At 39.8% G+C, this 22,045-nt stretch overlaps 1 protein-coding gene across 4 annotated transcripts in view; it reads right to left on the bottom strand.

Moving 5' to 3' along the window:
* Window positions 1-7,206: 7,206 nt before the first annotated feature.
* LOC122707969 (dimethylaniline monooxygenase [N-oxide-forming] 2-like) overlaps window positions 7,207-22,045 on the bottom strand; it is a 34,600-nt gene continuing 19,761 nt past the window's right edge. For all 4 annotated transcript variants that reach the window (XM_043924001.1, XM_043924004.1, XM_043924002.1 and 1 more), the window contains 6 exons: window positions 20,260-20,422; window positions 17,015-17,157; window positions 13,011-13,210; window positions 11,391-11,743; window positions 8,738-8,810; window positions 7,207-7,721 (listed from right to left, as the gene is read on the bottom strand). In XM_043924001.1, the coding sequence (XP_043779936.1) occupies window positions 7,376-7,721; window positions 8,738-8,810; window positions 11,391-11,743; window positions 13,011-13,210; window positions 17,015-17,157; window positions 20,260-20,422 (1,278 nt within the window). In that variant the 3' untranslated portion in view covers window positions 7,207-7,375. The remainder of the gene's footprint in view (window positions 7,722-8,737; window positions 8,811-11,390; window positions 11,744-13,010; window positions 13,211-17,014; window positions 17,158-20,259; window positions 20,423-22,045) is intronic.

The raw sequence follows: 22,045 nt of genomic DNA, 5'->3' as shown, positions 1-22,045 counted from the left end.
TGTTCACTTCCTCTTATTGGTGGGAAGAAGGTCACATGTTTATAAAGCCATTTCGAATACACGTGTTCTTAAGTGGAGTTAATTCCCTAAGTTCCTTTCATGTTGAGGTTGTTTTTCTTTTTGTGAGAATACACCTGCAGAACAGTAGCATTGAAAGGGGAGGTGGAAATACTACCATGCCTACTTAAGGCCAGTTATTTTGCTTGAAATGTGTCTTTTCTCTGTCAACAGTGGTGAATCAGTGATTCACACCTCTGCCATCTAAGGATTAGAGCAAATAGCAGCCACTTTAAGTTTCCTTAGACGTCTTTGTAGCTTGATGAGAATTTTGTGGGGAAGTCTGCAACAGTGAGTTAGAAACTGGTATAACACTTAAGGTGCTATTATATTTTGTAACTGCCTAAGAAGTTTGTAATTAATGGGAAATGTTTATATGGTGACATCTGTGGGAACCTTCAAGTTGTGAGCTTTCAAAGACACAAGTGTGCATTTGTGTGTCCAATTATGTAAGTTAGTTCATGTGTCTGGTGTACACTGTCATAACTCTACAAGTGGTTGTGTTTTGTGTACATTACTGTACAAAGTACAGAGCACAGTATCTTTACTTCAAGCTCAGGATATCTGGAAGCAAGCATAGAAGCAGTGGTGATATAACTGGTTCTACTGTGCTTTTCAAGGTATTGTACCATAAGATTGAAATTTTTTTATTTTTTGTGTTTATTTTTTAATGTATTATTTGTGTGAAAAGTATAATAAACCTATTATAGTATGGTACCATATAGCCAATTGTGTTGGTGGGTTCCTAAGCTAACTTGGTTGGACTTACAAACAAATTGAACTCACTAATGCACTCTGGTAATGGAACTCATTTGTACCTAGTGGACTGACGGTATTAAGAATAGCATCAAGGGGTGAAGCAGAAAGAACACTGGTGAGAAATCAGGGTTTGTTAGTATCCTGTGCAGAGTAGAACAGTCATCCTTGTTTTGCCTAACACATGAGGCTGTAGTGAGGATTAGGTTAGATAATAATTGTGCAAGTGCTTTGTAAGAACTACAGAACTCAAATATCTAAATCTTTAAAGTGTGCATCTGGCTTTTCTTGCTCATCATGGTATTCCCAGCCACAGCACAGTCTTCTCTATGTCTGCATTGGATTCTGTGCTATTACTTTTTTGTCCCAGACCAGTGTAAGAGCAGGGCTTAGCTCCTTCTCTATTCCACAAAATGTCTAGCTCCACTCAGTATTTGTGTGTGTGTGTGTGTGTGTGTGTGTGTGTGTGTGTATTTAATAGCTTTACTGACTAGCTGAAGAATCACAAGGAGAGGTTGCATGGCCTCCTACCCAACATTCTGCTATCCTGCTGGTTCTTTCCTTTCTTTTTGTTCTTATTTTCTTTCCTTCCATCCTCTTTTAAAAAACCTAAACCTTTTTCTCTTCTCCTGAAGAATCTTGTTTTGCTCCAAACTCAGGTCTCTCTTTCTTGACCCCAGGCACTTGTAAGAATATTTTTTTCAAACAAATGTTGTCCCCATTCTTATTTAGATACCTTAATACTTAAGTTAACATACTTATTACTGTAGATATTCATACAAGTTTATGTTATTGTATTAGACACACAAATATATTAAAACTATTTTTGAACCTTCTTTGACAACTTGCATTTCATCAACTTCTTAGTTCTCTTGTGGATCAGCCCCATTCTTGGTGTGTAGAGAGGGGATAAATTGATTAACATGATATTTTACCTTGGATATAAGATGAACATTGGAAAATGAAGAAATAATAAATGATTTTTTTGTTGATTCATCATCCTTCAAATCATCATTTAGCACAGGCTGCAGAGTCAGACAGTTCTGGCAGTAAAACCCAGATGGGCTTGCTTATAACCCATATAACTTGGAAAAGCCTTTTTGCCACTATGTCTCAATTTCCTGGTATATAAAATAGGTTATGAGGATTAAATATGATGAAATTAAATTGAATTCTTTGTAATATTTAGAACATAATAAATGATCAGTAAATGACTTTTTCTTATTTTCTCCAGTTTCTTTAGGTTGCTAAAGTTGAAATAGTTCCACAAAAAGAGAAATTAATGATCCTATAAAATCAATTACTTTCTACTGGCTAGTAGCCCAAAATATAGGAATGTCTAACAATTAAAGCTCTGTTTAATAGTTATAATTAAAATTCCTCTCCCAGAATATGTGACAGGTATAGATGGATATCTGGGTGTGAAAACACAAGCTTTAGGTGTATACTTCTCACCCACAAGATAAAGCAGCCAGTCTTTATTGCAGTTTGTTTGAACTGAGAGAGGAAGCAATAACAGCTGGTATTCAGGAGACATGACTATTCATGTGGCCCTGGATGGTGATCTGAGTTCTTTGAATCTCTGTTTTCATATCTGAGAGCATTCTCTTTAGTCTCTTCCATCCTTAAAATGACCCAGTGACTTGCAGTGATCCTTTGGTTCCTATTATGGTTCCATCATATCATATTTGGTTCCAAAATATGATTCCTATTACTGCTTTACCCTGAGGAGTGCCAAAGCAGCCTTTCTGTGTATTTTCTGGAAGTTGGGTTTGGTAGCTTCTTGGCACAAAATTGTCACCTTTGCTGTTAGTGCTAGTGAACTACAAAAGACATTCTATTTAACCATTATTAAAAAATTGACAGTTAACAAATTATGATAAAACCATAGAATATTATATTTAATGGGAATTAGTGATCATCTGACCCCTTTTCTATGCTCATTTGAGAAAACTCAGTCTCAGAAAACTGAGGTGACTTCTTTAGGAACTACAGAAATAACCTAATAGAAGGCAGGAGTGTAAACACTATTGCAAGATTGAAACAAAGCAGTTTGGTATACAGAGGGGGAGGAGATACATTTTGGCTGGAGGCACTGGGGAAAGCGTTTGGCCTGGCACTGAAGGAAGGATGGGATCTTACTAGAGTATTGGGGAGGCAAGAACAGATAGCATGAAGTAAGGGCAGCTAGTGAGGCAGTGTGGAGAGCGTTGGAGAGAAGGTGTGAAGGCATCACAGTGGGAGGAATGCTGGGGAGGGAGGTGACAGCTGGTGTGGGGAGTTTTGAATAATAAATGATGGAGAGCTACTGAAGGTTTCTGAGGAAAGGTGTAAGGTGTCTGCAGGAGAGGACTCCATAGCATATCCTTGTTGGTACTCTCACAAACACTGTTGAGTCTGGGCTTTTAGGGACTGGAAGTTTTGGGGCAAGGGGAAGGGACACTAATATCTCAGAATTGGTTGTGGGAGAAACTGATGAGTAACTAGGTAAATTAATCTAAAAATGATGATTAAACTAAGTAAAGAATATAAAAACGGTATTATGAACCTATGGTAACCATGAGAATGTGTTTTATAGATATTTCACTATAGGGAGTGTAATTAACCAAGGGCGTTAGCTGCTGTACTTGAGATGCCTTGCTGCATTCACGCTCAGGTTACTTTTCCCATGAGCTGCATTTAGTCAGTGATGACATATCACAGAGACTGATGCGTTTCATTCACAGGAGAGTCAGGGCTTCTCTGATGACTTGAGGTGTGCCCAGTGGCTCTGCTGATTCTTCTTTAAACCGCACAACAGTCTATGATGTTTCTATCCACCCATCTTCCCTCTCTCCTTCATTCAGGGTCAGACTTGCATTGCTGTTCAGTGACTCTTTCAGCCTTTTCTTGCACAGCGCTCTCTCTTTCCTCTCATGCAGTCTTTTTCCTTAATAAAACACTTGCATATTTAATCTCATTCTAGCAACCAATCTGAATTAAGTAGAATCTAATCTCAGGATTAGAGATTAGAATCTTAAAGTCAATCTTAAAGGAAATCAACCCTGAGTATTTGTTGGAAGGACTGATGCTGAAGCTGAAGCTCCAATACTTTGGCCACCTGATGCAAACAGCTGACCCATTGGAAAAGACCCTGATGCTGGGAAAGACTGAAGGCAGAAGGAGAAGTGGGCAATGGAGGATGAGATGGCTGGAAGGCATCAACGATGCAATGGACAAGAACTTGGGCACACTTTGGGAGAAGGTGAGGGACAGGGAAGCCTGGCATGCTGCAGTCCATGGGGTCTTGAAGAATTGGACATGACTTGGTGACTGAACAATAACAATCTCAGGAGCCTTTGTTTTAGCCTCATTGATCCCCGATCTGGTCATAAGGCAGACTGGACCAGAAAGTGAGGTATGTTGTATATAAAAATATCTCCCTCTCGGGAAATAGCCAAAAACTCTGTACAAGGTGTTGCAGGCCAGTAGCAACATCTTGCAGGATGAAAGACCAGTTATGAAGAAGAATCTTCTTTTGCCATCCTTATTATAATGTGACTGCTGGATTATATTTCAATTAAGCTTTGAAAATCTTTATTACTTGGAATTTTGTTACATATGATGGTCCAATAGTTTTATTTTTTAAATATCTTTATTTTTCTGCAAATATGACACATTTGGCTTTGAGGGTGGAAAATCAAGGACCAATCATCTGGAGAAGAATAGTTAAAATCAGAAGTTAGTAAAAGGGAACCATCACAGGGAGAGATTTTGCAAGAAGATGGTAGCTAGCTCATATCTCTGAGATATTCTGATGCAGAGAATGTCTCTGTGGATCATAGTTTGGAACAAACTATCCTAGATGGTTAGTTTATCTAGGATACTTTCATGTTTCTGGATGTATGGAGGCAAAGGAATAGACTTGAATGAGTCTTCCTTAATCAATCTCAGGCTCTGGAGATGAACTATTTATGTTTAAAAAATCTACCAGAATACTTGAAATGATTTCAAGTGATCATCTTCTTTCTAAGCATTTTCAAGAATGTAAATTGAATAACAATTTTGTCCTAATGGCATTATTCCCCTTGACCCCACTGATTCAGCATTGACCTGACAATGGATTCTCAATCTTCCACTATAGAAATAGAATAATAACCATAGTCATTTCACTGGGTAGTGGTAATGATGAGTGAGTTATGAAAAAACAATTAGGGCAAAGCTTTGCACATTACAAAGCAGGGACTGGCAAGCTTTCTGTATTTACAAACTTTCTGTAAATATTTTAGGCTTGTGAGCCATACTGTTTTTGTTAGCAACTACTCAGCGCTGTCATTACAGCTTCAAAGCAGCCACAGACAATCAGTGAAAAGGAATGGCTATGTTCTGGTGAAACTTCATTTACAGATATAAGTAGTGGGCTGGTTTTGACCTACAGGCAGTAGTTTGCCTACTCTTGCTATAAAGCCTTGATAAATTCTATTCTGTTATTATTATTAATATAGTTGCTTATAAATGATTTTTAATAATTAGCAAGGTAATTGGTTTTTAATTGATAGCTAAGTATATATACCACACACACTTTTTCAAAGGAATCTGCTTGTAGGAGCAATGAAAAAAAAACAACACCTGTATTTAAAGGCTGGTATCATTTCAATAGCCTTTAAAGAGTTTCCACTGACAGGATTGCCATCACATTGTTCTGGGCACTTGAGAGAGAAATCTAGGCCAAGTGAAAAGTGACGACCCCAGTGGCTTTGGAGGAATAAAAGGAGAAATTTGTCTAAATCTTGAATCTCTGACCTTTCCCCTCTCTTTGAAGGTCTTGTTCTGGGCTTGTGGCATGGTTTAATCTCCCAAAGCACAATTTGTAGAAATAACGGCTGTGATGAATGTTTTATAACCAGATGTTTATCTATTATGTTGCTCAATATCTGTTGACATTGAATTGCTTGTGACATTTTTAAAGTTCAGTTCTAAGCAAATGTCTGTCTCTCCTAACAAGCTGGTATGCTTGCTTTTATCAGATGACAAAGGTTACATACCGTTTTGCTTTTTGCCTTGGTTATTTGTTGGTTAGAGCTAAATACAAGGCCCAGTTATTACAATACTTTTCATCTACTTGGGAAATATACTTTTTTTCCCTTAACACTTGTTTTTTGAAAATGTCAATGATTATCTTTAACGTCATTATATAAGCATTTATTTTGTTGTAAATTCCTTCAAACAAATTTTAGACCTAGCTAAAATATAATCCAAATATTATAAATAAAATTAATCAGATCTTATTTATGAGAAGAGTATTGTTTTCTATGTAAAGGACCTACAAAAGCCATACATATGTGATTATAAATAGAACTTTAGTAAGTATTTTTTTAATAGTAGAGGTTTTTGTAAATAAATATTATGGGGCAAGGTTATGATATTCAGTTCTGGAGTCAGGCAAACCTGAGTTCCAATCCCACCTCTATCTCAAGATGGATGGCCCTGGGCATGTTACCTAACTTGAGTCTCAGTTTCATAGCCTGTAAAATGGGTACAAGAGCTGTACCCATCTCACAGAATTGTCATGAGAATTAAATGAAATAATACACACAATGTGCACATTGGTGTATGACAAGTACTCTCTCTCTCAATATATATATGGTAAATACATATTATATGTATAGTAATATTGTAAATACATTTATCCATCTATTATGGTATGCTTATTTTTAATTTTACAGCAGTGTCTCTATCAGAATATAGTGAAGTGAAAGTGTTAGTCGCTCACTTGTGTCCAACTCTTTGCGACTCCATGGACTGTAGCCCGCCAGGCTCCTCTGTCCATGGAATTCTCCAGGCAAGAATACGGGGGTGGGTAGCCATTCCCTTCAGGAGATCTGCTTGCCCAGGGATCAAACCCAGGTCTCCTGCATTGCAGGCAAATTCTTTACTGCCTGAGCCACCAGGGAAGCCCTTCAAAAATGTAAGACAAATATAAGAGAAGTGGCTATTTGCTCAGCTTTTAATGTGAGGCCCTAAAAACCTGTCTGAATGTTGCTGTTTTCTAAGTCTATCTTCTCATTTTTCTTTTTCTCCAATATTTTTGAGTGATTCTTCATGAAGCAAATGGAGCCTGACTTAACATTTGAGAACACTGTGACCAAATAAAGTTTGGCTAAGAGGACTATCAAGAACAACATGCAGAAATTTAAATATTTACCCACAATTTAAATTTTCCAATAATTTAAACCATGGGTGCTTTTCATTCTGTGTAACTCTACTGTTTTCCTATATGGCTGTCCTTTATTCAGGCTTGGCAGCACTATTCAGCCAGTGTTACTATATTGATTTTTATTATTATTATTATTTTTTTGGAGAGTCTGGTGAGTTTGAGGGAAGGATGGATGGCAAAGAAATTTCATGACACAATTTTGGTTTTATACATTTTATACCTAATTCTTCTAACTCTTTCTCTCTCTCTGTTCTTTCCAACTCTAAAATTTAGACTTTAGATTTAATATTTTTTCTTTTAGTTTTTTTTTCTTTAAGAGGTACTGACTGCCATTAAAACTTAAAGCATTATGCTGACAGATTAGAATCACTGAAGTTGGGAAAAAAAGGCCACCACAACAGCAAGAAGCCCCAGGATTTTCAACAGGAAGGAAACTGGGAAAGTAGATGAGGTTTTGATAGCCCGTGTCTTTAAAGGCTTCAGTGTCCTTTGTTTCTGGGTGAAGATGGCATTCCTGGCTCCATCCCACTGCCCAGGCCCAACCAGACGATACTGATAGGAGTTGCACGGCCCAAAATAGAGTTTCACAGCCAGTTTAGGATCTTTTAGCAAGAGAGAAAGGATGTCTGGCTTCACACCTATCTCTACAGCGAGCTCGTCCACGTAGCTGATGTAACTGGTCTGCAGTAGCTGGCTTTTGCTCTCTCCAAACCTTAACGTAGAAAAAAGGACAGAGTCACAAAATATTCTAAGTTACATAAGAACATTAGGTATTCAATAAGTGCTGAAAGAATGGAGAGATGAATGAATGAATAAATGAGCTTTGAATGACTCTGGTGGCAAGTGTGAGTTTATTTCATCAGGAGACCCACATCTCAGATTGAGAGTAGGATATAAAATAAATAAGTCTGATTTCATGGAAGTTCTAGGAATGTGATAGGGTTTATAACCATTATTATTATTTGGTATTTAGCAAGCAGCTATAAATCTTCTGGCAAGTAAAACTAGTCAAGATTGTTGCAAAGATTCACCAGATTACAGATGCAAGTGTAGCTTGGTGTCTTGCACAGAAGAGATGCTTAATATTTTCTAGTTAAATTGTTAAAGTATCTGGCACTCTGGTTGGAATGTAATAGATGAATTAGAGCTTTAAAGTGAGATAATCCCTACATGTGATGTAAGGCCCCAGAGTAAACCTTCCAATGTACTTAATCACTTATGGAATTTAGTGGATTCCTTATGGAATGGATTCTTAATGGATCCTTAAGATCACTTATGGATTCTACTGTGTCACAAAGTATAAATCCTTGACTTTCATTCCATGCCAACTCCTTTCTAATTTGCTTTGATGGGAGTTCCCCCAGCTAACTTTCCAGAGATACTCGGGGCTACTGTCACCACCATTGCCCCATCCCATTTTCTCTTCACCACAGAGTGTGAGAAGATATAGAATCTAACACAGGCATCATACAAAACAAATGAAAATATGTCAAGGAAAAATGTTCTCATTTGGTGAAATGACTATTTTTAAGTAGTTGGATCTTAAACTAGCATATATAAGAATCATCTTGGAAGAACACAAAAATATGAATTTCCAGTCTCATCCAGAAATTTTGATTCAGTTGGTCTGGGTTATGTCCCAGGACTCTGCATTTTTAAGAAGCAGCTAGGTGATTCTTGTGAGCAGTTCAATACTGTTCTATGTAAAGAATTAAAAAAAATTCTTACCAGTCAATTCTTTTTTTATTCCTCTTGATAATGTCTTCCATCATAGTTCTCTCTGAGGGCAAGGTACATAAGCCTAGAAAATAAAAGGCTGGTTGAGCGGTAGGTTTGGATCAGTATCATTACTTTATCTAGTAATTGATTCTTACATGTAAATTTTGGCCACTGACCCATGTTAAACCAGTCAGGGAGGCTGTGCTGTTGAACTCCAGGGTGTGCCACTCACATTGAGTTCTGTGTGATGTTGCCCAGGATTCACCAGACTACACCATGGACTCTGAGGTGGGGTGGTGGTGGTAAGAGAGGAAGCTGGAGTGGGAAAGTGAGCCTACGAAGCCAGGGAGTTCTGCCAGGTGGCGTGAGCTCCATTCTGAGGGTGGTGGGAAGCCTTGGGAAGTGACCTGATCAGGTTTGCCTTTTGGAAAGATTTTCCTAGGTGTTGAATTTTGGAAAATGGGTTCCAGGGAGGTGAGTGTAGAGGCAGGAAGACCAGTTAAGAGGCTGTGAAGTAAACCAGGTGAGGGAGAGAGTGGCACAAACTAGGTGGGGCAGTGGGGATGGGAGAAAGATTGATGTGAGTCATCACTGTGTGCTTGGGAGGCCATCTGTGTCACAAGTGTCCCTGGAGCGTCAGACATGCTGGAAAATGGTCAGTTTCTCTGACAGGCTACAGTCCATGTGGTTGCATATAATTGCACATGACTGAGCAACTAACACTTTTTTCACTTTTTTTGGCTCCCTAGGGGCTCAGATAGTCAAGAATCTGCCTGCAGTGCACGAGATCCAGGTTTGATCCATGGGTCAGGAAGATCCCTTGGAGAAGGGAATGGCTCCCCACTCCAGTATTCTTGCCTGGAGGATTCCATGGACAGAGAAAGCTGGTGGCCTAGAGTCCATGGGGTCGCAAAGAGTCAGACATGACTGAAGAAGTAACACTCCTTGGATATGGCTAGTCATCAGACATCTCAGATTCAATGAGTCCAAAATTGAGTTTATCACTGAAGTCCTCCTGCTCAGGCTTGCATTCTTCCACACGCCTCCCCTCGTCCCAGCACTGCTCTCAATCCAGTTTCCACTGCCTGAGATCTGCAAGTCACCTGTGATTCTGCTCTCTTCCTTCAATTATTCTTGGAGCCGATCATTATGTCCTGCTGGTTTCACTCTTAACTATTTCTCTTCTCCACATTGTCTGTTTGCCTGGCTGAGGTTGTATCATGTTTTAGTATAGACAATTACATAGCCTTCTCACTGGTCTCTGGGACTGTATTTCTTTCACCTTTCAAATCTATCTTTCACACTAATGCTGAAATAATCTACCAAAAATGTAAATCTGATAATGTCTGGTCTTTGCTTAGAACCTTTCACTGGGTCCTCTGGCAGAAGGGCTTTCTTAAGTGGAGACTCTAGGTCCTCAAGCCAGACTTAATCAGGGCTCCTAAGGGTCCACTGGATGGTTTTGGGTCTACCAGCTAAATTTGGGAAGGGGCTTCAGGTGGCTCAGTAACAAAGAATTTTCCCACAATGCAGGAGACGCAGATTTGATCCCTGGATTGGGAAGATCTTTTGGAGAAGGAACTGGCAACCCACTCCAGTATTCTTGCCTGGGAAATCCCATGGACAGAGAAGCCTGGCAGCGTACAGTCCATAGAGGCGCAAAAGAGTTGAACATGACTTAGAGACTAAACCACAACAAGAAATTAGAAAGAGCTGATCTATATTTTATATTCAAACTCGTTAGTGTGCCTCAAAAGGTTCCTCTGTTCTGGTCCCTTGCTCTCTAAGAAGAATCTTTCACCCCTCCCTGCCTCACACCCCACGTTCTAGGAATATCAGATAACGTGTAACTCTCCATCTATATCACACCTCTGTGCTCTCACTCAAGGGTTCCTTTTTCTGCACCTGGGAAACCCAGCTATCTAGGAGTCTTCCTTGACCACATGCCCTTCCTCAACCCCACTCTGTTGTTGCTAGCACTCTTTCTCTTCTTTCTGTACACTCCATGCATTCCTCTGACAAAGCATTTGTCTTATTATCTTGAAATGATCCATTTAAATTTGTCTCTATGCCACCAAGTTCCAGCACAGGGCTGAATATTCAATAAATTTTTGTTTAGCTGAATTGAACCCTGGGATCAGGGAGATAGTAACAGTCTTCTGAGAAGTGCAAAGTGCTACACAATGCTCAGAGAGAAGTATTTCAATCATTTTATAGCTTTGTAGGGATCTGTGAGGTTGAGGTGCTTAGATATTAAGAGTTAATTTGGAATTAAGTATGGAGTAGGCCCTAGGTCTCTTGATTTGCACATATCCCAAGGAACTTATAAACATTTTATAGGTAAAACTTGGAGTCATAGATGTCTTCCTTCTTCACTGTTCTTTCATTAGTCCAACAAAAAGTAATATGTACTTAACACTATGCCAATTGAAATTCTCTGAATTTTCTAATATTTTAAAGGAATGATTATGGATATTTATTCTTGTATCCCAGTATTTGTTATTTTTTGAATTCTCTGCTAATTTTTTAGGATGCCAGTTTTGTGAGAGCAGCCAAGGTTGGAAACTTTTTCGGCAACTTCCTTTTCTAAACTTGTTTTTAGCAAAGTCCACCAAGTGTGAAACCCTCAGCCACTCACCTGCCTGCTCACTCACTCACTTACCTTTGAAAACTCTGGTTACCCAACGAGCTTGAAGTTCAATAGCTGGGAAAATGGGACCTAGGGGCTGGATTAAACCGATGCATGCAAGAGTTGACTTCTCCAGTTGAGGAGGGAAGATGAATTTGTACAGTGAGACCATATTATTCTCTACTTTAACAAGATCTTCAAGGAAGGGAAAAGAGACAGTATATCCTGTTGCAAAGACAATGATGTCAATGTTCTCTTCCACTGTTCCATCTTCAAAGATGGCAGATGTTTCTGTGAGCTCTTTCACTCTTGATTTCACCTTGATGGCTCCATAGAGTATACGACTTGGAAGGTCATCATTTATGACAGGCTCTTTTGAAAGGTATCTGAAACACGCAGAAGAAAACACTCAGAAAGGAGCATTTAATGAGGCGTTTTGAACTCTGTTAATATTTTATGGGGTTGGATTTGAGAAAAAAGTAGTTTCTAAAATATCTGTAAAACTTTCTAACTTGACTAGTTGGCCTACCCCAAACTTTACTCTCAGACTTTATTCTCATGTCACATGAGACTTTATTCACATGTCACATATCTCTTCCTTCAACAAATAAGGAAAACATGCATGTAGGTGATGTGGGCAAAACACATTGCAAAAAAAGAGACATCCTAAGGGTTTAGGCAAAATGCCAACGTCTGTGATCAATTCCTAAGTACTCCAATTGTCATTATCCTGCTGATATCTCCACTGTTGCTTTATGTTATCTACCTTTAATTATCTTGCTGTTTTATTTAATCTCTATCTGGTCATAAGTAAGGAAGAAAAAATTTGTTAAAAAAATTTGTTAAATTCCCATCAGTTTTGAAACTAATTAAGAGATTAGTATGAAAATTAATGCATAGAATTAAGTTTGGGGATATCTCTTTATCTCAAATATCCACAGATAGCATGATAGCATGAATAGTGGAGCAATGTCTGGTTATATGTCTGGAATTTCCTTTTTCTTTTAGATCTGAGAACCACTTAAAAAAAAAAGACTGCATGGCATATGTATCAGATCTCAGAATACAGCAGCCATATTGCATTTGTTGAAAGACTGCAAAGCTCTCCTGTTCTTTTTTTGGGGTGGGGGAGGGGGAAGGAGCCTGTTATACTTTGCTAACTCTACACCATAAGAGTTCTTCTCACGGGGGGCTTTTGAGAAATATTCATTGCCTGTTAATCTCCAAGTTATACATCTCTGATCTTATGAACACAAGCAAACAATATGGATGTTTATTTTTCTTTATTTGATAATGGGCTCCTGTAGAATTTGGATCAGTTTTCCCATCCCACCCTCTGAAAGGAAGGTCACAATCTCTTGAAACAGCCTTTTCCAATGTTGGATAGCTCTGGGTATTAGGAAGTCCTCCCCCAATCCTAGTTATACTCTCTGGAGCAACTTCTAATATTTATACTTCATCTTCTCAAATATTTACTTTTTAAAAGGCATATAGAATGGATCTGGGATTCAAAATCTGGGAGCTGTACGATACCCACACTGTTAGGCTGTAGTTTGAACTATCATGTTAGCAATCTGGCTCTTTTCAAAGAGAAACCCTTCTGACAACCCTGATTATCAACGAGTATACCATAAAAAAGTAAAGTAATTTTACTTGTTTTGAGGGACAAGGCCATAATTTTCATGGTTGAACCATTGACTCCTCACTTTTTCCATTGCCCATTTTACAACAATTCGTGGCACGATATTGTAGAGCATGGCTCTAAAGCGGGTGAGGAATGTCAAGTCCCAGGGATAGCCATCTTCAGAGATACGACTCAGGACCCAGGAACCATGTCTGGTGCTGATAAACACCTAGTGAGCAAAAAGGAATGCAGTTCATATTAGGGCATCATCTTTTTTTGGGAGGAACCCACTGTGTAGATAATATATCACATGTATGGCCCCAGAACTGGCTGAAATGCTTTGTCTTAAAGATGATTGACTTCAAAGTGAAGGATCTTCTGGTTTTCACTGTTCTAGGTCAGCTTTATCATACAAGTGGTGCCCCGGGGTATTTACACTGATAGAGGAAGACTACCATAATCTTGAGGACTTCATGCAGACCCGAGAAAATCTTTGGGCTAAACCAACCATAAAATCCACAAATCTACGTTTGCATTGTGGTTCAATACTTCTTCCCTCCTCTCACTTTTCTATCCAACCCAGGTTGTTTTTATAACAAAGGTATACAATTATAATCCAGAAAATATGTATGATTGCAGCCTAAAAGCCAGATTTTTAACTTTGAATTTATTTCAAAAACTCAGAGTTTAAAAATATAACCTTTGCTATTCATAGATATTACTTTATATGGAAGTTAATATAGGAGGTAATCAGTTATATTAATATATATATACATATATTTATTCTTTTCAGATTCTTTTCCCATATAGGTTATTAGAGAGTACAGAGTATATTTCCCTGTACTACACAGTAGTTCCTTGTTGATTATATATTTTACACATGGGCTTTTATTTTATATCTAGTAGTGTGTTTGTGTATATATCAGATATATTCTTTACCTTGTATACTCATATTGCCCTAGTTTTCAAGATGTACATATTTTACCTTGTTTACTGTTACTTCTCCATTGACCGAATGCATATTTGCTTTGCTTCTTAAAATTTTGCATGTCAGTACTTTTACATGCCAGAACTCTGTGAGTTCTATTGTACAAGGACTTGATAAACATGTTAATACTCCCTTGTAAGGAACTGATTGACTTAAGAGTTGAAGATTGTGAATTCTAGACTGAGGACTCTGGATTCAGACTACCTGGGTTTGACTCCCAGCCTCACTACTTACAAGCTGTGTTGCCTTGAGTGAGTTACTTCAGCCTCTCTGTGTCTCTCTCCATAAAATAGGGGTGGTAGCAGTACCTGCTTCATAGAATTATTGTACCAATTAAAGGAGATGATACATGTAAAGGACTGAAACTGTTGGTTGGCCAATGACAGGTATTGCTAACTATTATTATTTTGTAAATTTAGGCTGGAGGAGTTTCATGTAGTGCCACATATCTGGAGTGAGCCAGAATTTGGAGACACGTTTTTCTGGGTCTCAACTCCTTAACTTGTGAAGTAGCACTGATATAAAATGGTGTTGAATTGTTGGTCTGTGTGTAGTAATATACTTAACATCCTGACTGTTTCTGCTGCTATCCTTTTGTTAGCTTGGCAATACTTTGGCTAGGCATTAGGTAATGTACTTAAATGTTTCTATGCAGTCTCTTTCCATTACTTATCCTCTGCCCTTCTTCTTCAGGGCTTCTATGGTGGCTCAGTGGGTAAAGAACCTGCCTGTAATGGCCTGTAATGCAGGAGACTTAGGTTTGATCCCTGGATTTGGAAGATCCATTGGAGAAGAGAATGGCTATCCACTTCAGTATTCTTGCCTGGAGAATTCCATGGACAGAGGAGCCTGGTAGGCTACAGTCCATAGGGTCGCAAAGACCTGGACATGACTGAGTGACTAACACACTTAGGATCAATCCATGTTCACACTGGAAGCTCTGCCTATTTTATTCCCTATCTTTCTCTGTCACCATACCTGCAGCAGGGGAGTCTAATCTGGCTAGCTCCATTAGCTGTAGCAGTGTGATATGTCTGAGGATTTAGGATCAGATGCATACTTCAGGCAAAGGATCAGAGATTTGGGTTTTGGTGGAAAAGTGTGTGGATGACTCAGCACCATCACACAGTATTTTGAGTGGGTGGTTGGACTGTGGTAGAACAAGTCATATCATTATGAACATGAACTTGCTTTAAGAAGCAGGGCACACTCAGGACTAAGGTGAGTTTAGACTGTAATTTTAAGCTTCGCAGGTGCACTTGGTTCTAACTCTTACCTACATAGCTCCTAGAAAATCTCTGGTAAGCCTTGTCAAAGAAGGATTGAGAGTGCATTGCTCTGTGTAAGATATTTTATCATAATGATCAATTATGTTATTAATCTAATAAATGTTGGAAAGACACTATTTAAAAATTAATGAGCTGGAAGGCACACAAATATAGCCAAGGTGCTTACTTATTATTGAATCTAGCATGATAGACAGGCTTTTACATGGCAAAGCCCATATGAGGAAATAGACTCTTGCAATCTAAGATCTTTGGATCAACTGTTCTAAGTCCAAATCACTGACCTGCAACATGTAGTGGTCTAGTATGGAGCTTCACTTAGTTGATGGCTAGGTCAGCTCTTTTCATCATACTCCCTTCCTCAAGCTTGTCACATTTTCCAAACAGTAAGGGGACTGAACTTGGTACCTTCCCCACCTGAGCTGGCTCTTCTCCGAGCCTTTACAGTTACTGCCTCTTTATTTGTTCTTCATATGAAGGCCTTAAAACTTTGAAAAATGAAAAGTGGTTTCTTTTCATAAATAAGGTGAGGACCTCCTGTGTCTAGTACAACTCTTTCTGGTGTTAATGACCTGCTCTGTCCTCAGGGTGGTAACTCTGACAGGTCCCAGTGGAACCCCGTCATCAACCTGCTGGGGAAGCACCACGTATGTTTATCACATTTGCTACTGGGCATCTGAGCCCTGGGGCTTCTTTGGTGGCTCAGTGGTATGAACCAGTGCCTGCCAGTGCAGGAAATACATGTTAGATTCCTGGTCCAGTAAGATCCCCTGAATAAGGAAATGGCAATCCACTCTAGTATTTTTGCCTGGGAAATCCCATGGACAGAGGAGCCTGGAGGACTATAGTCCATGGGGTCACAGAGTCAAATACGACCAAATACGGTCTGAGCGACCCAAAAACGACAACAACATCTAAGTCCTGACAGTGTGAGTCTCAGGATAGGGCACTTTTGGCAATGGTAGACATGGCCACAGTAAGTCCTGAGGAGCCAGAAGATGCCAGGCTAAGGAGGCCAGTGTAAGAGTGATAGAACCCCTGGAATCCAGACCATGTTGAAAGGGCTTGCTGTGGGGAGAGGAACCCAAGCTATTTTCCCATCTTTGCCTAGGCCTGTCCTTCCAAAAGGGATTTAGTTACTGCCATTCTCAGCCATCTCTGTCAGCATCATCTGCATCTTGTAATGTTTGACGCTGGCAGCTAGGCTGTGTCATTCCTGAACAGGTGCAAAGATAACAGTGGTCGGAAGACCTCAGGAAGCACCTAAATATTTATGATCTTGTTTGGGAGTCTTACTGTCTATTTAATCTCTCTCATTTTTTAAATGATTCTTGGGAACTATGGATTATTTACATTTCAAGTAGAATTCAAATATGTATTAAATTTCTAAAAGGCACTCTTCCAAAGATGAGCAGGTCAACTCATAGAGGCCCCTGGGTAGAAACAAGGCCTCCTGTGCTGAATGTTGTCTGATCCAAATTTAAGTGAGGAGACATCCAGAGAAGTAAAATGACTTGCTCTAGTTTACACAGCTGATTAATGGCAAAGCTGGGAGATTGACTGGCTTCCTGATTTCTAGATTTCCTATGATACCACACTGGGCAACCAACCAACTAATCAACCAATTATTAAGTAATGGAGCCTTGGTTATATGGCTGTGATTTTCTACTATGCCCTTCCCTTTTCCTCTCCTCCCCAACCACTACCACCCCCCCGCCTCCGCCCCTCCAGCAGACAAGGTAATCGGGGAGCATCTTACCTGAGCAGCCTTCTTACACAACTCAACTGCAATATCTGAGGCTGAGTTTCCTATTCCAATCACCAAAATGCGTTTCTTTTCAAATCCCTCTGGGTGCTTGTATTGGCGGCTATGGAAATACTGGCCTTTGAACTTCTGGATACCTTTGGGGTGAAGAAAAGAGAAATCCATGAACTATGTCAACTTAATTTCAATAAAACTGCCCTGTCAGCTTTTCCTTTCTGGGACCAATTATTTGTTTTGTTATTTCCCCTCTTAGGGAAGTTACAATATTAAGGCCAACTGGCAAACTCAAAGTATGAAGCATGTAAGAAATGTTAGGTTAAGCACGTGGTGAAGTGAAGTGGAAGGTACTCAGTCGTGTCTGACTTTTTGTGACCTCTGGACTATATAGTCCATGGATTCTCCAGGCCAGAATACTGGAGTAGGTAGCCATTTCCTTCTCCAAGGGATCTTCCCAACCCAGGGATTGAACCCAGGTCTCTTGCATTATAGGTGGATTGTTTACCATCTGAACCATCAGGGAAGCCCAAGCCTATAGTTCAGCACCAAAAAAGTTGATTTCAGAGGTTGCAGCTTAGGTGTTTACTAGAGGACAGGTGGTTTTGATGGATAGAGTAGAGTCAGGTATTGATTTCCAGCCATCCATCATCCTATTTTGTAATATACAATGATACTTCAATATCACATAGCATATATTCTTTTGAAGGTTTCTTAAACATATTATTAAGTGCTAATGATTGTAATGAAATGAATTCTTCAAAACCATTTTTCTAGATTCCGTATATGTGCGTTAAAATATGATATTTATCTTTCTCTTTCTGACTCACTTCACTCTGTATAATAGGTTCTAGGTTCATCCACCTCATCAGAACAGATTCAAATGCATTCCTTTTTGTGGCCGAGTAATATTCCATTGTGTATATGTACCATAGCTTCTTTGTCCATTCATCTGTCAATGAACCTAGACAAGCAATCTAGGTTGCTTCCATGTTCTAGCTATTGTAAATAGTGCTGCAGTGAACAATGGGATACATGTGTCTTTTTCAACCCTGGTTTCCTCAGGGTATATGCCTAGGAGTGGGATTGCTGGGTCATACGGTGATTTTATTCCTAATTTTTTAAGGAATCTCCATACCGTCTTCCATACTGGCTGTATCAATTTACACTTCCTCCAGCAGTGCAAGACCATTTCCTTTTCTTCATACCCTCTCCAGCATTTATTGTTGTAGACTTTTTGATGATGGCCATTCTGACCAGTGTGAGGTGATATCTCATTGTGGTTTTGATTTACATTTCTCTAATAATGAGCAATGTTGAGCACCTTTTCATGTGTTTGTTAGCCATCTGTATGTCTTCTTTGGAGAGCCTTTTTAAAAAAATTTATTTGTTTTTAATTGAAGGATACTTCGGAGAAGGCAATGGCAACCCACTTCAGTACTCTTGCCTGGAGAATCCCAGGGATGGGGTGGCACAGAGTTGGACACGACTGAAGCGACTTAGCAGCAGCAGCAGCAGCAGCAGAAAGATAATTGCTTTGCAATATTGTGTTGATTTCTTCCATACATCAATATGAATCAGCCATAGGTATACATTTATCCTCTCCCTCTTGAACCTCCCTCCCATCTCCCACCCCATTTTACCCCTCTAGGTTGTCACAGAGTCCCAGTTTGAGTTCCCTGAGTCACAGAGTAAATTCCCCCTGGCTATCCATTTTACAGATGGTAGCATATATGCTTCCATGTTCCTCTCTCCATTCGTTCCACCCTCTCCTTCCCCCACCCCAACCCATATCAACAAGTCTGTTCTCTATGTCTATGTCTCCATTGCTGCCCTGAAAATAGAGTTCATCAGTATCATCTTTCTAGATTCCATGTATATGTATTAATATACTATATATTTGTTTTTCTCTTTCTGACTTCACTCTGTATAATAGGCTCTAAGTTCATCCACCTCATTAGAACTGACTCAAATGTGTTCACTTTAATGGCTGAGAAATATGCCCTTGTATGAATGTGCCACAGCTTCTTTATCCATTCATCTGTCGATGGACATCTAGATTGCTTCCATGGACAGGCCTTTCTGAAGATAAACATCTGTGTCTTTTCCCAGGAAAACATGGCCTTATTAAAGTATTTGTCTTTGATGATGGGCTGCTTGAAAGAGCCTTTAGATCATGTGCTCAGTTGCATAAGACTCTTTGCAGCTCCATGGACTGTAGTCTGCCAGGCTCCTCTGTCCATGGAATTTTCCAGGTAAGAACACTGGAGTGGTTGCTATTTCCTTCTCCTTTAGATCATATGAGTTCTCAAAGTGTTGGTCCCTTGGCCAGCAGTATTGGCATCCCCAGAGAACTTGTTAAAGATGCAAATTCTCAGCCTAGATCTACAGAGCTGGAAATGCTAGGGGTGGAGCCTAGAAAGTTGTGGTTTTAAAAGTCCTCTAGGTGATTCTGTTGGAAAGTTTCATTGCTTTAGATCAGGAAGCCTCAGTCCAGCTTGCATATTGAAATCACTTGAACAAGTAATTGACCTAGGCCTACCCTAGACCGATTGAATCTTTGAAGGTCATTTGAACTTTAAAAACTCCTCAGGCGGTTTGAATAATGTGGGGCTTGGACTGAACCACCCTATTAAATGTTTTCCTAAAGGCCTTGGGAAGGAAGTGTGCTGTCTTACGGAGGGGCCTGGGAGGAGCCATCCTCCCCTGCACTTCCGGCATCCATCACTATCCTATTGGAGTACTGATGTCCAGAAACTACCCCCAGTAACCCTGGCTGTGGGCATGGCTCTGTGGAAGTCCCCAAAATGAAACAAAGTCACAGGTGTTTGGCAGGATAGAAAAAGGTCAGGGTAAGCTTTTGTTATTGTTCAGCCCTTCAGTCCTGTCCGACTCTTTGCAACCCCATGGACTGCAGCACCCCAGGCTTCCCTGTCGTAAGGTAAGGTACATGGCTGAAAGGATCTCTCCAACAGAAAACCAAGATGGGTGAAAATTCTCTGAAATTCTGAGTAACATTTAGTCACTTTGGGGAAGGCTGAACTTTGGCTGCACTCTGATGATGAAGACCCGGAGGGCTCAAAAGAAACAAAGATGGTATTTGGAATCTTTCATCTTTCTGGCTCTATCCTGATTTTAATATTATGCTGAGTTGCAGTAGCTAGCCAGTTTTGCTGTCAATCTAGCCTGAACATTAAGTAGCTGGACACCTGCTCCCAAAAGCCGGGGCTCTGCACAGGCCTCACCTGGAAATGACTCCAGTGGGAGATGAGGGAAGACGTGATGGCCGCTGCAGATCATGACTCCGTCAAAGACAGTGCTTTGCTCCTTACCGTTGTTCTCAGTAACAACCACCCACTGGCCAGAGGTTGCAAAATCCGGGTGTTTTTTCACACTGAGGACGGTTGTCTGGAATCAAACACAGAGAAGGCATCATTGAGAATTACTCTGGCATAAAAGGGGCCTTGTCCAGTGCCTGGGAGTGGGTAAGGGTAGAGTGCAATGTCTGGCTCCATTGAGATTCCATTTGAAGCCATTTCAAGCCACTTAAGGCAAAGACTGCTAAGTGCGCCCTGCTGCTTCTTCCTTGGCACATGCTCCCAAGGATGTACTGCTTTGTGTGAGAGGCCTGACTCAGCAGTGGGAACCAGCGTTAAGTCTCTCTGAATAAGGAGAGAGACTTAGAAAATCATGGCAAAAGTCTGGGCAAGATACAAAATACGTGTTCATCATTCAAGTGATCACACAATCAGCATTTATCACAAAACTTTTGTGTTGACCTCTGTGCAGACTCTGTGTTAGAGAATATATTCCATGCATAGCGCCTGGCACAATGACAGCACTCCATGAATGGTGAGTTATTCCTATTTATTTTATTAAAGGCATCATGTGCTTTTTTTAAAAAAAATTAATTTAAAGTTTGGTTGTGCTGGGTCTTCATTGCTACTTGCGGGCTTTCCCTCATTGCAGAGTGGGGGCTACTCTTTATTGTGGTGCATGGGCTTCATGTTGAGGTGGCTTCTCTTGTTGCTGAAGATGGTCTTTAGGACATGAGAGCTTCAGTAGTTACGGCACACAGGCTCAGTATTTGCAACACACAGGCTCAATAATTGTGGTGGATGGGCTTAGGTGCTCCGTGGCATATGGAATCATCTCGGACCAGGGATCAAACCTGTGTCCCCTGCATTGGCAGAGGGATTCTTATCCACTGTGCCACCAAAGAAGTCTGCATCATATCCTTTATTTTGCATATTGTTGTTTACTAGTGAGTGCGAATTTTTTTGGTAACATTCATTGTTACGTTTGCACAACATTTCTTCCTTTGTGAATTGTCTATTCATATCCACTCATTTTTTTTTTTTAAAGATGTAGTGTGTGGGCTTCTCCGCAGAGCAGAGGCTCTAGAAGCGTGGGCTTCAGTAGTTACAGCATGTGGGCTCAGTATTTGTGGCTTGTCATATTTATTATTTTTAAAATGTCTTGCTAGCAATACATTTCATACTCTCATTTGGATTAAACAATTTACTGGTTTATTGATTTTTTGTAAATGTTGTTTGCTGTGTGGAGGTTTATGGATTTTTAAAAAGGTACATAAATGTTGTGTTTGATGTATTTAAGAAGCAATGTCAAAGGAAGTGAAGCTTTTCAGGTGAATGGTATGCTTCCTTCTTGCTGGCAAGTGTTTGAGCCCCTTATACATGCTTTTGAAAATTTCAGATATTTTTCAAAATGCTGTGTTGGCAATTTTGAAGCTTTTACAGTTTTAAAAAATGTATGTGGAATGTTGTGAAAAGGCTACAAAATGTCTGGGTATTTTCAGTTGAAAGATTTCAAATTTGAAGTTAAGCATGGTATATTCACTAAAGTACTCTGGATTCTTGACTATTCAAAATGTAGTTCGAGGACCAATCTTCACTGTCACTGGGGAGGTTATTAGAAATGTAACTGCCCTGAACCAGTTCACTCCTTCTCAGGCAACCTGGCGGTTTCCCATTCCTGGGAGGTCACTGTATTGATACTGAACTTAGTCTG

The sequence above is a fragment of the Cervus elaphus genome, chromosome 14, assembly GCF_910594005.1.
Source record: "Cervus elaphus chromosome 14, mCerEla1.1, whole genome shotgun sequence".
NCBI lineage: Eukaryota > Metazoa > Chordata > Mammalia > Artiodactyla > Cervidae > Cervus > Cervus elaphus.
The sequence above is the reverse complement of the archived record's forward strand: the minus strand, read 5'-3'. Positions and strand labels throughout refer to the sequence as shown.